The 15,607-nt window shown below is 38.4% G+C and overlaps 1 protein-coding gene across 2 annotated transcripts; it reads left to right on the forward strand.

Annotated features, from left to right (window-relative positions):
• LOC105165943 (acetyl-CoA carboxylase 1-like) lies at positions 240–15,391 on the forward strand. Of its 2 annotated transcripts, none has more exons than XM_011085098.2 (32): positions 240–703; positions 1,417–1,801; positions 2,172–2,378; positions 2,460–2,621; positions 2,818–2,910; positions 2,995–3,090; positions 3,300–3,473; positions 3,709–3,802; positions 3,887–4,074; positions 4,160–4,210; positions 4,286–4,325; positions 6,408–6,532; positions 6,624–6,740; positions 6,855–6,929; positions 7,009–7,065; positions 7,275–7,379; positions 7,542–7,628; positions 7,703–7,894; positions 7,966–8,154; positions 8,285–8,395; positions 8,505–8,591; positions 8,713–8,889; positions 9,252–9,329; positions 9,424–9,546; positions 9,729–9,998; positions 10,081–10,421; positions 11,046–11,283; positions 11,378–11,730; positions 11,823–12,033; positions 12,441–12,614; positions 12,692–14,842; positions 14,938–15,391. In XM_011085098.2, the coding sequence occupies exons 2-32, from the start codon at positions 1,427–1,429 to the stop codon at positions 14,992–14,994; spliced, it is 6,798 nt and encodes a 2,265-aa protein (XP_011083400.1). In that variant the 5' UTR covers positions 240–703; positions 1,417–1,426; the 3' UTR covers positions 14,995–15,391. The 2 variants fall into 2 exon arrangements, with proteins under 2 accessions (XP_011083400.1, XP_011083399.1); XM_011085097.2 differs by having other exon boundaries at positions 241–703; positions 11,820–12,033.

The raw sequence follows: 15,607 nt of genomic DNA on the forward strand, positions 1-15,607 counted from the left end.
ATGGGTGGGTATGTAAGTCTATAAAATCTTAAATATAAAATTATAATTCAAATTTAAAGAGGTTCTTTGGACAATTCACTATAAATATTGAATGAAAATTTAATGAAGGTTAACAGAATGAGCTCGTCGTACCGAACTTAAAATTAAGGTGGGTATTGTAATTTCTAAAGTATACATTGTAATTTTTTTTTTAAAAATCTAAGTGATTTAAAGGGATTTTTTCTAAATTTTTTCTTGAGATTCAAATCATTTCTTCAACTCAATTTTGTAGAAAACAAGAACAGCTGAAACTTGCAAGGGGAGAGGGAGAGGAGGTAGATGGAGGTTGTGAATAAAATTGGTACAACGAAGCAGGGTGAGGAGGCGGGTACCACGTGCTGGCTTTCATTGATAGGCCCTTCACAGTGGCAGTATTTATGGTTAGAGACCCCCAACCAATACGAACCAAACCCACATCTACTTCCCTTGTGCTTAATGATAATAATACTCACTCAGCATTAAACTGCTGTTGCACCCCAGATTTGCATGTTCCCATTGTTCTGATTCCTACTCTGCTGCTGAATTCTTGTTTCCTTTTTCGGTTTTCTCCGCTGCCGGCAATTCTGCTCTTGAAATCATATAATGCTTCAGTGAGTGAAGCCAATCGGGTTGATTAGAGATAAGAATTTTGAAGCCTCTCTCCGTTCTGGGCTCTTCTCTGAAGGTCAGTTGTGCTTTTGATGCTGTTTTGTTCGTTTGTTTGGTCCGTGTTTCATCTGGGGATTTTGTACTGCAATTGGAATGCAAAAGAAATTTGTTTTCTTTTTTTCTTTTACGGAATTCAACTGAAAATGGTCTGAGTGGGACGTCAGAGAGGTTGAAGGTTGAGTTTCTGAGTGTTTCCAGTTGATTTGAGGTGGTTTAGTAGGAATGAATTACGCTCACTCTGTTTTCTTGGGCGACTGATCTTTCGTGGCAGTGTCTGTGATCCTTTATCTGGTTTCCCCTTTTTTTATATGTTTGTAACTTTAGTTGTTTTAAGCTTGAAATTTTAGTTAATGTTGCTGAGTATCTTATGCTGATCTTTTAAAGGAAAGTAGACCCAGCTGACGAACTGTGTAATTTATGCAATGATTGTTGAGCAAATAATTGTGTCGCATACAGTGCCAAATTTTGGTCTTCTGTAGTTCTTTCTCTCAAAACTTAATTGTTTCTCATAATGGTTTTTGATTCATCTGCAAAACAGTGGGGTTTTGATGGTCAGAGTTATACAGGAATTAATCTTAGTAATAGATTCATTCATCAAGTAGTCCTTAGCTGCTGTATGTGTTTTATGCTGAGTGAGACAAAGGTTGAAATAAATTATATTAGTGAGACAAATTTATGCTGAAAAAGTGATACTAGATATTCGTGTTTTGAAAAAGTTGTTCTTTTCAGGCACTACAAGATGTCAGAAGCCCAGAGGAGGCCAATGACAGTCGGTGTGAAGCCTGCGAATGGCTACATAAATGGAGCTGCTCCGTTGAGGTCTCCTAGTATCGTACCTCAGGTGGATGAGTTCTGCCGTGCCCTTGGTGGAAAGAGGGCAATTCATAGTATTTTGATTGCCAACAATGGGATGGCAGCTGTTAAGTTTATCCGTAGCATTAGAACATGGGCTTATGAAACATTTGGTACAGAGAAGGCAATTTTGTTGGTGGCAATGGCTACTCCGGAGGACATGAGAATAAATGCAGAACATATAAGAATAGCTGATCAATTTGTTGAAGTCCCTGGTGGAACTAACAATAATAACTATGCCAATGTGCAGCTCATTGTTGAGGTTCGTAAATATAGTACTCGTATCTCTAGTTATCCATTCCGTGTAACTTGTAAGCTTAATGTGTCACTGGAGATCACAAGGAATGCAGGGGAAATTGGTCTTCAAGAATATGTCGAAAAGATTTAAGTGCCATAATAAAAGGAATAGTTAAAATTGGCAAAATAGATAGATACTAAAGGCAATGTGATGCTAAATTAAGGAACTACAATGATATTGTTCTGTGGTTGATCCACTCTCCACTTTCCTGTGTAAGTCTGTTACATATATAGATGACCACATGCTCAAGGTAAGTGACAGATATGAGCTGAATAAGGAATATGAAAGAACGTCCAATCATATGGTATTCACATGATATTTGATTGTTGTCCAGATGGCTGAGATAACACGTGTTGATGCTGTCTGGCCTGGTTGGGGCCATGCATCTGAAAATCCAGAGCTACCTGATGCTTTAGGTGCAAAAGGAATTGTATTTCTGGGGCCACCAGCTGCATCAATGGCTGCATTGGGAGATAAAATTGGGTCATCGTTGATTGCACAAGCTGCAGACGTGCCGACTCTTCCATGGAGTGGCTCTCATGTAAAGTGTACCTGGTCATGAATCTAAGCTTTTTGCTTTGTTTAAATTTTCTCACATCTTCTCATACGCCATTTTTTTCAGGTGAAAATTCCTCCAGAGAGCTGTTTGGTGACTATTCCAGATGCCACTTATCAGGAAGCATGTGTTCATACAACAGAAGAAGCAATTGCTAGCTGTCGAGTTGTGGGTTACCCTGCAATGATTAAGGCATCTTGGGGTGGAGGTGGCAAAGGCATAAGGAAGGTTCGATTCTCACCATACTATTTTGATGTGACATTTTGCCTTACGCGTTTCATTTCTATTCCTGACTGAACTGAGTCGCTTTTGCACGTGAGTGGCAAAAGAGTAACTTGATTGTCTTGTTCATGGATTTGGTGCTACTCATATCTTAGTTCCTTCTGGTGATGTGACAACATTCTCTACCTTGTTGGACTTTCAGGTCCATAATGATGATGAGGTCAAGGCTTTATTCAAGCAAGTTCAGGGTGAAGTCCCTGGCTCCCCCATATTTATAATGAAGGTTGCTTCCCAGGTTAGAGCATCTACGTTATCTTATGATCCAAGGACTGAACAAATTGAGATCTTATTCTAACACCAATAGAATTCTGTTCCTCAGAGCCGACATCTTGAAGTCCAGCTTCTTTGTGATCAATATGGAAACGTTGCAGCTTTGCACAGCCGTGATTGCAGTGTGCAAAGGAGACACCAAAAGGTTAGCCCTTAATTTTTTTTCATTGTGATAATAAATTAAGGATGCATTGTATGAAGGTTTCTCCTGCATTAAGGTGGTATGGAGTAACTCTTGCTGTTTCTTCTAGTGCATCTTTTGTTATTATCATCCTAACTATATCATTATTCTGGACTCATTCCATTTATTTTTTCTTGAGTTAACTAGTTACTTGTATGTTCATGTTGTTTTAGATTATTGAAGAGGGTCCAATTACAGTTGCTCCCCTTGAGACAACAAAGAAACTTGAGCAGGCCGCTAGAAGGTTGGCCAAGTGTGTAAATTATGTTGGAGCTGCAACTGTGGAGTATTTGTACAGTATGGAAACCGGGGAATACTACTTTTTGGAGCTAAACCCACGGCTACAGGTTTTTATTCTTTTTAACATTAAGTCAACAGGACACATGTAATGTTTATTGAGCATACAGGACCAACCATGTTTAAATTGGTTTTTCTTGACGTAAAAAGAACATTAACAGTTGTTCTGTGGGAAGTTGAGGTTGAGTTTACCAGAACTATGATTCTACATTTGGGGAATGTATATTTATTACTTGGCAATCTACTCATTCTAAGGAGGATCTTTATCGGCTTCTCATAATTTAGGTGGAGCACCCTGTCACAGAGTGGATAGCTGAGATAAATCTTCCTGCAGCACAAGTTGCAGTTGGGATGGGCATCCCTCTGTGGCAAATTCCAGGTCTGTTTCAGAATTTGTATATCTGAACCCCTTTTTTTTAATTTGTATTTGTTGATAGCTTTTCTCGGTGCTGACAACTATCAGAGATACGGCGATTTTATGGAATGGAACATGGTGGAGGATATGATGCTTGGAGGAAGACATCTATTGTTGCTACGCCATTTGACTTTGATAAGGCAGAGTCAACAAAGCCGAAAGGTCATTGTGTCGCAGTTCGTGTGACAAGTGAAGACCCTGATGATGGTTTTAAGCCAACAAGTGGAAGAGTACAGGTCAGGATTTATCAGACTGAAAACTTTGATTTTTGTTTGATAAATTGTACTCTCATAATTATTATTTATCATGAACTCTGAACAGGAACTCAATTTCAAAAGTAAGCCAAATGTGTGGGCATACTTCTCTGTCAAGGTACACATTAATAATTTACTTATAACGGAACTTAAAAGTTCAAAACTATTGTTGCTAACATCTTAATGGCTGCAGTCTGGAGGAGGTATTCATGAATTTTCAGACTCTCAATTTGGTAAGTGTCGAACTTTGATCAGAGACATCTAAAGTATATATGAATCAGTCATTTGGTTGCTTTTCTCAAAAACTTTAAAGAACTGAAGATCAGTAAATATATTTTGTCAATAGTATCTTGCTCTATTCTCACCATGTACATCCTTTTAATACTGATGTCATAAATATCATTTCTTCTTTTGTGTATTACTTTGTTATGAATTAATTGCTGGCTAACAAGCCTGCCACAACTAGTAGCCTGTTTGTGGCTGATTGGCGACCTTAAGATTTAGATTAGTGCTTAAATATATACACATAAATTCTGTATATATTTATGCACTAAATATTCAAAATATTGGCATCATTATTCTAGTCTAATTCTAGAAGACCCTGATGATGGTTTTAAGCCAACAAGTGGAAGAGTAGAGGTGTTTAAGCATATCTGTCATTTCTTAGTTATGCTGGAAATTTTTGGTTGTTTTGGGAACTGCATATATGGATATTCTTTTAGTAATTGCAGATGAGAATTGTGTTAATATTTATGTGTTTACCTATTCTATATGTTAAATATAGATATAGAAACAGGATATGGTGTAGGATACAAGCAATATTATCTAGCAATTGGCGTCTTTACAAGGCTTAATCCATTACAAAAACACCTTTCCAAGTTTGACAAATTACTAGAATAAATTGGGATATCAAATAATTCTTTGGTGGTATCATTACTTTGCATCTGAAACCCTAGTGGAGGGGGGGGGGGGTTGTCATGCAAACATCATAAACTTGCAAGGTATTTGTGATTCTAAGAAGGGAAGGGGTGTAGTCTATAATACACTAATTTTCAGGGTTGGTCTCTGTAGTAAACATATATTAACTATTTAACCCCAGAAATTGCTTTCAAACTTGCTTAGGGATATCAAAGTAATTGCATTCTTGGGGGAATTCTTGAATAACGGAAGAGAGTTGTAATCTTGTATTGTTTTCTAAAATCCCTTAAACTTATGCTATATAATTAATTTAGTTAATACATATTGATGTTTTAGCTGAGGCGTGTCTCGAAGTTCTTCCTGGTTCTTGTGAAATAAGAGAAACTCCGAAATGATCTTATTGAAGAATCTCAGCCCATATATATAGAGAGAGACGGGATTAAGGTCAGAGTACAAAAATCATTATGATAGTGATTTCTATGATTAAAAACAAAACTAAATAAAATCAGACAAGAAATAATAAGTTAATTCTAGCACAATGCTCTAGATATTTTAGCAAGATATTCGAACGCTCCTCTGAGTTGGACCATCTATAGCAATCATACTCAGCTTGTTTCACAAGTTCTTAAACTGCTTTCTTCCTAATGCATCGGTGAATGCATCAGCAATCTGTTTTGAAGTAGTAAAAAATTATAATAATTATTAAAGGCACTTGGAGATGGAAAGACAACTGAAGTAGCAGAATTTGTTTTGTAATCCTATTGGCTTAGTGTAATTGTGACCCAGCAGTGGAAACCGTCATAGTTTTCTTATAGATTCTGTTGAGCCAAAGCTAATAGTCAGAAAACCAATAGAAAAAGTAGCCAGACAAAAGCCATGTGGTATTAGCTGTCCGTGGCAGCCAGAAAACCTGCTAGAGTACCATCACATGATATAAAATTCTTATACCATGGAAAAGAAATGAGGGATTAGTTGGAGGTTGGTGGTGAAGGAGAATGGTAATGGGCGGTGGTGCCAGTGGGTTGGATAGTTTGTTGGAGAAAGAAGCTCTTTGTGGTTATTTATATATTTTCCTTTTCTTTTTCTGATATGTGCTGATACCATGTGAAATAAGAAAAGTCTTGCTTGATCTTATGGAATAATCCCCATTCTAAATAAATAGATTGGGATTAGGGTTAGAGTAAAAAAGGTAATGATATAAGTGATCTATTTATGTAAAATAAAACTAAATAAAATCAGCCAAGATTAAAAAATAAAAAAGAAGATATTCTTATAGTACTCATTCTCTGGCCTGGGCAAATCTCTTTAAGCTCACATGGCAGACCTTATTTAAAATATACCGTGATCCATATGAAATTACACTTCCTGCATTGAGTAATTATTTCCTCTTACATCAGGGCATGTATTTGCTTTCGGAGAGTCCCGTGCTTTGGCCATTGCAAATATGGTTCTTGGGCTTAAAGAAATTCAAATCAGAGGAGAAATTCGTACAAATGTTGATTACACTATTGATCTCTTACATGTGAGAATCTCAGATATCAAAATCCCAGTTGATTTTCTTTGTAATTTGGTTTCAGTGAATAGAGTTTAATGCTTATCAAACATCTTTGCAGGCTTTAGATTACAAGGAAAACAGGATCCACACAGGATGGCTAGATAGCAGAATAGCGATGAGGGTCAGAGCTGAAAGACCCCCATGGTATCTTTCAGTGGTTGGAGGAGCCCTTTATGTAAGCATGCACTTAGTCTTATGCTTCTGACATCTTTATTAGTGCCACACGTTTTAACAGCAACAATTGTTAGAATCTCATAATTTAGTGTATTTTCTCCATGTTATCAAACAGAAAGCTTCTGTTAGTAGTGCAAATACAGTTTCGGAATATGTTGGTTATCTTGAGAAAGGACAGATTCCCCCCAAGGTACTTGGTCTTGTATATTATTGGGAGTTAGTTCTTGCTTCCTGTTACTTACAATCTTATGACATTCTCCCATTTGCAGCATATTTCATTGGTCAATTCTCAAGTTTCACTAAATATTGAAGGAAGCAAATATACAGTAAGTTAAACATGTCGAACTACATAATTGAATGCAATTCTGCCTGGGACAGGATATTGATAATGCTAGATATTGCTCTAAGATAGAAGAAACAATGAAATGGAGAGCCACTTTTGTGGGTGCTTTGGCTCTTTTTGTTTGGGGTTCGGTGCTGGGTGTCTGTACCTTATTTAGTTTTTAATGGTTTTCCAATTTTTTCCTTTATTTAGATTAATATGGTCAGAGGAGGTCCTGGAAGCTACAGATTAAGGATGAATGACTCGGAGATTGAAGCAGAAATACATACTCTACGTGATGGAGGTCTTTTAATGCAGGCAAGCAGTTGATCCTCTACTTGTTCTATGCACCCCATTGAGATTCTTGATGCTTTTATTTTTATCATCTTTTGATTAATAACTAATTGAATTGTAATTCTATGTGTTAATCAAACTTAGCACATTATAACTAGTGGAGATTGGTTAATGTGATTGTTGCAGCTGGATGGAAACAGTCATGTTGTATATGCAGAAGAGGAGGCAGCTGGAACACGCCTGCTTATTGATGGACGGACATGCTTGCTTCAGGTGCCATTTATTCCTACTCCCTGATATGTCATGAAGTCCATGATAGTGATTTAATCTGTTAACTACATATCCAGAATGACCATGATCCGTCCAAGCTGGTGGCAGAGACACCATGCAAGCTACTTAGGTATCTGGTTGTGGATGGCAGCCATGTTGATGCCGACACGCCTTATGCAGAAGTTGAGGTCATGAAGATGTGTATGCCCCTTCTTTCACCTGCATCTGGGAAGATCCATTTTAAGATGTCTGAAGGTCAAGCAATGCAGGTAAACTTGTTTAAATAGAATATATTGTTTTTCTGTTCTACTCAGCACCAAAGGCAGAAATGATTTTGTAGGCTGGCGAACTTATAGCAAGGCTTGACTTGGATGACCCTTCAGCTGTAAGGAAAGCAGAACCCTTCCACGGTAGCTTCCCCATTCTGGGACCCCCAACAGCCATATCAGGAAAAGTTCATCAACGGTGTGCTGCAAGTTTGAATGCGGCTAGAATGATTCTTGCTGGATACGAGCATAACATTGATGAGGTAAAGTGCTCCTGGCTATCACAGATTGCGGAAGAAAATTTACTGACTTTTGAAGAACTTATTCTTTTTTAAGTGATTGTCTGGCCATTTATGTATGATGTTCCTATACTGATTGAATTCTTCGTTTCAGGTAGTTCAAAGCTTGCTCAGCTGCTTGGACAATCCTGAGCTCCCTTTCCTTCAGTGGCAAGAATGCTTTGCTGTTCTGGCAAATAGATTACCGAAGGAACTCAGATATGAGGTTGTACTAACACAGTAGCTAATATCTTCGCTTCTGGACAATCATTTAGGGCTCAATTTTTAATGTTGTTTCTTTTCTTTTTTTCTTTTTTTATTTGCAAAACTTTCAGTTGGAGACAAGATATAGGGAATTTGAGGGAATTGCCAATATGCAAAATGTTGACTTCCCCGCGAAGATTTTACGTGGTGTTCTTGAGGTGAGTTATTTGTTTTCGTTCTGAACATTTGTCCTCTGTTCTTTTTTATTTTTTTCACAGTCGAAATGAAGCATACTTTTGTGATGACTTTGTCTATACAATTTTCCCTTTAATGCTTCAGGCCCATTTAAATGCCTATCCTGAAAAAGAAAAAGGTGCCCAAGAACGATTGATTGAACCTCTGATGAGTCTTGTCAAGTCCTATGAGCGTGGCAGAGAAGGCCATGCTCGCATCATAGTTCAGGGCCTTTTTGAGGAGTATTTATCTGTTGAAGAATTATTCAGTGACAATATACAGGTAAAATTGCTGATGAAGAAGAAATGGAAAATAGTTCTAATATAAATGTTACTCTTTCTCATTTTCTGGTAAAGACCTGGAGGTGTGACTGCTTTCATCAAGGACATTTGGACCAAAACCTAAATGTTTTCAACTTCTTTTGTTCAAGTTCTTCTGTGAGCGAATGCCTAAGGCTTCATTATATGTTCTCCTATTACTGTACTATGAATGCTTATTTTGTTCTTTTAGTATTCCTATCCACTGATTTATCACAACAATCCTGAAAACTAAGGAATGAAATCAGGAAGCCACGGATAAAAAAATAAGCTTTATAAGTTGTGGTCTTGTCTGGAAATGCAGTTGAGGTATCTTCTTCTTTTCAGGCTGATGTGATTGAACGCTTGAGACTTCAGTATAAGAAAGATCTCCTCAAGATTGTGGATATTGTACTTTCTCATCAGGTAAAATCCAATTTAACCATATGCACCTAGACTCCTATTATCAATTTTAGTCTGTTGAGGAATCTTTTTGTAAAAATCCATTTTAATTTTTTAGGGTATTAAGAGTAAGAATAAGCTGATACTACGTCTCCTGGAACAACTCGTGTATCCTAATCCTGCTGCATATCGTGATCAGCTAATCCGCTTTTCAACACTCAACCATACTAACTACTCTGAGGTTTGCGCTCTGGCCTATGTATTTTTTTCTCCTGAACATTTCTTCTTGTGAATGATAGTAGTTATGGCACGAAGATTCCGTCAAACGTGTCCTTTTCTTTGGTCTCCCAATTATTCATTAGTTTTCTGGTTTATGGACTTCTATGATCCCATGGTTATCTGATGCTCAATGTATTTATGCAGTTAGCATTGAAGGCAAGTCAACTGCTAGAGCAGACAAAACTTAGTGAGCTTCGTTCTAGTATTGCCAGAAGTCTTTCAGAGTTGGAAATGTTTACTGAAGATGGTGAGAACATGGATACTCCTAAGAGAAAAAGTGCAATAAATGAACGAATGGAAGCTCTCGTGAATGCTCCACTGGCAGTTGAAGATGCACTTGTTGGTCTTTTTGATCACAGTGACCACACACTTCAGCGAAGGGTTGTTGAGACCTATGTCCGCCGGTTATACCAGGTACTATTGTTAATGGTCTTGAAAGTTATCTGCTAAGTAAGCTGTGGACTTTTCTTTGCTAATGCTTAATATCTATCATCAGCCGTATCTTGTACAAGGAAGTGTCAGGATGCAGTGGCACAGATTTGGTCTTATAGCATCATGGGAGTTCTTGGATGAGCACGTCGAGAGAAAGAATAGATCTGAAGATGAGATTTCAAATGAACAATCAGTTGAAAGGCGGAACGAGAGGAAGTGGGGAGCAATGGTAGTCCTCAAATCTCTCCATTTTTTGCCTACAGTTATGACTGCTGCATTGAGGGAAGCAACACATAACTTGCAAGCTGAAATTCCTGATGGATATATTCATCCAGCTACTTCTGGCAATATGATGCATATTGCATTGGTAGGAATTAACAACCCAATGAGTTTACTTCAGGACAGGTAAATATGCATATGAAAGAGTTAGATGTGTTGTCTCATTGCTGTTTAAGACTTAAAATTTCGAGCTAATCCACAAACACCTATTGATAGGAGTGTCAAAATTTATCATTTTCTTCGTTTGCCTATTGTATATTGGGATGTTTCGATAATACCATGCCCTTTGCTGCTTTTGACAGAACCCCTTGACATAGTATAGTGCTGATCCAATAAATTTGCCTCAACATTAAGTCCCTTATTTGAGAAGCAGCAGAATACCTAACACGTTCCTCCTTTTCCATAGAAACTTGCTAGCAGGATCTATTTCTACTGGCTCTGGGTTTTTACTGTCTTTCGTAGGTGATAAGAATTCAAACGAACATAGGTAACATTTATATGAGTGAATATTGCTTAGAGGGAAATATAGAGCACCAAAGGTTAATTCACCTAGTAGAGTTGGGGGTGGAATTTACTAATGTGGTGGACGTTATAAAGTCAATTCATACCTTTTATTGGGTATTTCTGAATTTCTCTTAGCTGCATTGCTAAAATAAGAAAAGGTACTTTGTTTTGTTTCTTTTTTGACTTGATAATCAGTTAATAGTTGATTCGGCCTTTGTTGCCTTATTATTTTATGCTTCTCTGCAGTGGTGATGAGGATCAGGCTCAAGAAAGAGTCAACAAGTTGGCCAAAATATTGAAGGAGAAAGAAGTTAGCTCCAGCCTCAGCAATGCCGGAGTGGGGGTCGTCAGCTGTATTATACAGAGAGATGAAGGCCGAGGCCCCATGAGGCACTCCTTTCATTGGTCGGCAGCTAAACTCTACTATGAAGAGCAACCTCTATTGCGTCATTTGGAGCCACCTCTATCCATTTACCTTGAACTGGTATATATGTGTATATATTTGTTCTTTTCAGCTTTCAGATATTAGTTTTAATTTTAACTTATCTGTGCCTATATCGAAAATTTGCTGTCAACAGGACAAACTAAAAGATTATGAAAATATACGGTACACTCCTTCTCGGGATCGACAATGGCACCTTTACACTGTTAAAGACAAACCACTATCCATCCAGAGGATGTTTCTTAGAACACTACTAAGGCAGCCTGTATCGAATGAAGGTCTGACTGTATATCAAGGATTGGATCATGGAGAGACTCATTCATTATGGGCTCTATCCTTCACGGCAAGGAGCATTTTGAGATCTTTAATGTCTGCAATGGAGGAGGTTGAACTCAATGCCCATAATTCCACCATCAAATCTGATCATGCTCATATGTACCTTTATATCTTGCGGGAGCAACAGATAAATGATCTTTTGCCATACCATAAGTAAGATTATTTTGGTTCCCAAGTGAGGTGTTCTTGAGTTTTGGCATTAAAATTGCAAATATTGACCTAGTTTTCAAATCCATTTCCAGAAGACTGGAGCTACCTGATGGCCATGAAGAAGCTGCGGTTGAGAAAATTTTATATAATCTGGGACATGAAATTAATGCGTCTGTTGGTGTCAAAATGCATCGTTTAGGAGTTTGTGAGTGGGAAGTTAAGCTTTGGATATCATCTGAAGGAGATGCTAATGGAGCATGGAGACTTGTCGTCACAAACGTGACTGGTCACACTTGCATTGTGCATGTAAGTTGGGTTGGTTTGCATCACACATATTATGACAATCCACCTGCAGGTTTATGTGAAAGTAAATATGCATGATGATGGCTTGTGGAAAAATCAGCTCATAAATGAAAATAAACTGTAAAATTAATTTCAGACTTTGTGTTTGGTGGGATTTTGATGTATCTTGAATTTTTTAAATATGCATGTAAAAAGTGTTCCTTAAAATCTCTGCTGTGATTAATTGGCCATGAAACTCTGTTGAAAAGCAGTCTTGAGTTATTAGAAGACTTTTCTTCAGTGCAGCATTATGTAGTCAATATGTGTGGAGCCATCAGAGTTCCGGTTCTCCTATATGCACCAGAAAATTAGCACGTAGTTTATTTGGTAAAAAGTTGTGTGAGTATGATATTTTGCATTTCAACCTTCAGGTCTATAGAGAAGTTGAGAATTCCAGCAACGAGATAGTCTACAGTTCCATCTCAGGGGAAGCGCCTTTGCATGGATTGCTTGTGAATGCACAATACAAGCCTTTGGGAGTCCTTGAACAGAAACGTCTTCTAGCCAGGAAAAGCAACACTACTTATTGCTATGATTTCCCACTGGTATACATTGATCTTTTATTTACATTACAGATTTAAGGTTGATGCGATTATAGTTTAAAGGAGGTCTTTCTTTGCAGGCATTTGAGGCAGTTCTGAACAGATCATGGACCCAGCATCCTGGAATTAACAAGCCTAAAGATAAAGCAATACTGAGAGTCACAGAGTTAGTTTTTGCTGACAAGAAAGGTTCTTGGGGTACACCACTTGTTTCTATCGAGCGACAGCCTGCACTTAATGATGTTGGCATGGTAGCCTGGCACATGGAAATGTCGACACCTGAATTTCCTTCCGGACGGACAGTTTTCGTTGTATCAAATGATGTAACCTTCAAAAATGGTTCATTTGGTCCCAGGGAGGATGCTTTTTTCCAGGCAGTGACTGAAGTTGCTTGTGCACAGAAACTACCTCTTATTTATCTTGCAGCCAATTCAGGAGCCCGTATTGGTGTAGCTGAGGAAGTGAAATCTTGCTTTAGAGTTGGTTGGTCTGATGAAACAAACCCTGAGCGTGGTTTCCAATATGTTTATTTAACTGCTGAGGATTATGCTCGCATTGGATCTTCTGTGATAGCACATGAGTTAAAGCTCCCAAGTGGAGAAACCCGATGGGTTATAGATACTATTGTAGGAAAAGAGGATGGTTTGGGAGTTGAAAACTTAACTGGCAGTGGTGCCATTGCCAGTGCTTATTCAAGGGCATACAACGAAACATTTACTGTGACCTATGTGACTGGAAGAACTGTTGGGATTGGTGCTTATCTTGCTCGTCTTGGTATGCGGTGCATACAAAGACTTGATCAACCTATTATTCTGACTGGTTTCTCTGCACTGAACAAACTTCTGGGTCGGGAGGTCTATAGCTCCCACATGCAACTTGGTGGACCTAAAATTATGGCGACAAATGGAGTTGTTCATCTTACAGTCTCAGATGATCTTGAGGGTATATCATCAATTTTGAAGTGGTTAAGCTTTGTGCCAGCATATTCTGGTGGTCCACTTCCCATTTTGAGTCCATTGGATCCTCCTGATAGGCTGGTTGAATATCTACCTGAAACATCGTGTGATCCCCGTGCTGCTATATGTGGTGCCATGGATGGTACTGGGAAATGGCTTGGAGGAATGTTTGACAGGGATAGCTTCATTGAGACATTGGAAGGCTGGGCAAGAACAGTAGTCACAGGTCGTGCCAAGCTAGGAGGAATTCCGGTAGGAATCATTGCTGTTGAGACTCAAACTATGATGCAAGTAATTCCTGCAGATCCTGGGCAGCTCGATTCTCATGAAAGAGTTGTTCCACAAGCTGGGCAAGTATGGTTTCCTGATTCCGCGACTAAGACTGCTCAAGCGTTGATGGATTTTAACCGTGAAGAGCTACCACTTTTCATTCTTGCCAACTGGAGAGGTTTTTCGGGAGGACAGAGGGACCTCTTTGAAGGGATCCTGCAAGCTGGTTCAACTATTGTTGAGAACCTTAGAACTTACCAACAACCTGTTTTCATATACATACCTATGATGGGCGAACTTCGAGGTGGAGCATGGGTGGTTCTGGACAGTAAGATAAATCCTGATCACGTTGAAATGTATGCAGAACGAACAGCTAAAGGAAATGTCCTTGAGCCTGAAGGTCTGATTGAGATCAAGTTCCGAACTAGAGAGCTGCTGGAATGCATGGGTAGGCTTGACCCAGAGCTAATCAATCTAAAGTCAAAACTTCAGGAAGCCAGCAGCAGTGGAACATTCGCGAATGTGGAAGACTTACAGACAAAAATAAGAGCCCGCGAAAAGAAACTTTTGCCGTTGTATACTCAAATAGCCACAAAATTCGCGGAGCTTCATGATACTTCACTCAGGATGGCCGTGAAAGGGGTGATAAAAGAAGTTGTGGAATGGCCAAAATCACGTTCATTCTTCTACAGGAGATTGCACAGGAGAGTTGTTGAGGATGAATTAGTCAAGACGCTGAGGGATGCTGCCGGTCACCAGTTTGACTATAAGTCTGCACGGGACACAATCAAGAATTGGTTCCTGAACTCAAAGATGGGAGGAGGCAAAGAAACTTTGTGGATGGACGACGAGGCTTTCTTTTCATGGAAGGATGATTCTAGAAACTACGAGGAAAAACTACAGGAATTACGTATACAGAAAATGTTGCTTCAGTTGTCCAACCTCGGGAATTCCACAATGGATTTACGAGCACTGCCTCAAGCTCTTGCTGCTTTCTTGAAAAAGGTAAACCATTTTCCCCCAAGACATACAATCATAACTTTATTTCGCATTTTCTCTCATTTTCTTGTTCTCACAACTATAAACGGTGTGCACTGCAGACGGATCCATCGTTTAGAGATCAACTGATGGATGAACTAAGAGAGGTGCTCCACTGATTCAGTTGTTTGCACTACCCCAAAATGTGTGATCTCAGTTAGGTCTTTTACTCCTCGTACGTAACTTTTTGGTGTCGACATCTCTAGAAAAAAAGGGTTTCAGTTGCATGCACGGTACTCGCTTCACTCTCTGTTGAATCAAACGAATTGGACAAGCTGTAGTGTATTGCTGTATGACTCAGAGGTATCCTACAACTGTAATTAGTAGGGATCGTGCGAGTGATCTGCTCTGTAGTCTTCACATATTACTTGGGCTGAAAATTTGTGGTATCCCAAAGTCTCCATTAATGTAAAATTCATGTTTGTCAGTAACAATCTGTAACCAATATAACTTGTATTTTTTTTCCAATATATGAATAAAATGTAGAGCTGGGGAGATCACATGTTTCTCACTGCATTTTTATTCAAGTCAGAAAGTTTTTTTTAATAGTTTCTCTAGCTTTTGCTAATTTTAAGCTTCTTTTGTTTATAGGTTTTAATATTTTCAAATGTTTCTGATAAAAATATGAAAAGAAAATGCATGCAAATTAGAGAGATGGTGGATGGTTTTGCTTTTTATTCGTCAATTATAATTATTTTGATTCCAATCATTATATTATAATAATTAGTATAT

Source organism: Sesamum indicum, linkage group LG7 (assembly GCF_000512975.1).
Source record: "Sesamum indicum cultivar Zhongzhi No. 13 linkage group LG7, S_indicum_v1.0, whole genome shotgun sequence".
NCBI classification, from domain to species: domain Eukaryota; kingdom Viridiplantae; phylum Streptophyta; class Magnoliopsida; order Lamiales; family Pedaliaceae; genus Sesamum; species Sesamum indicum.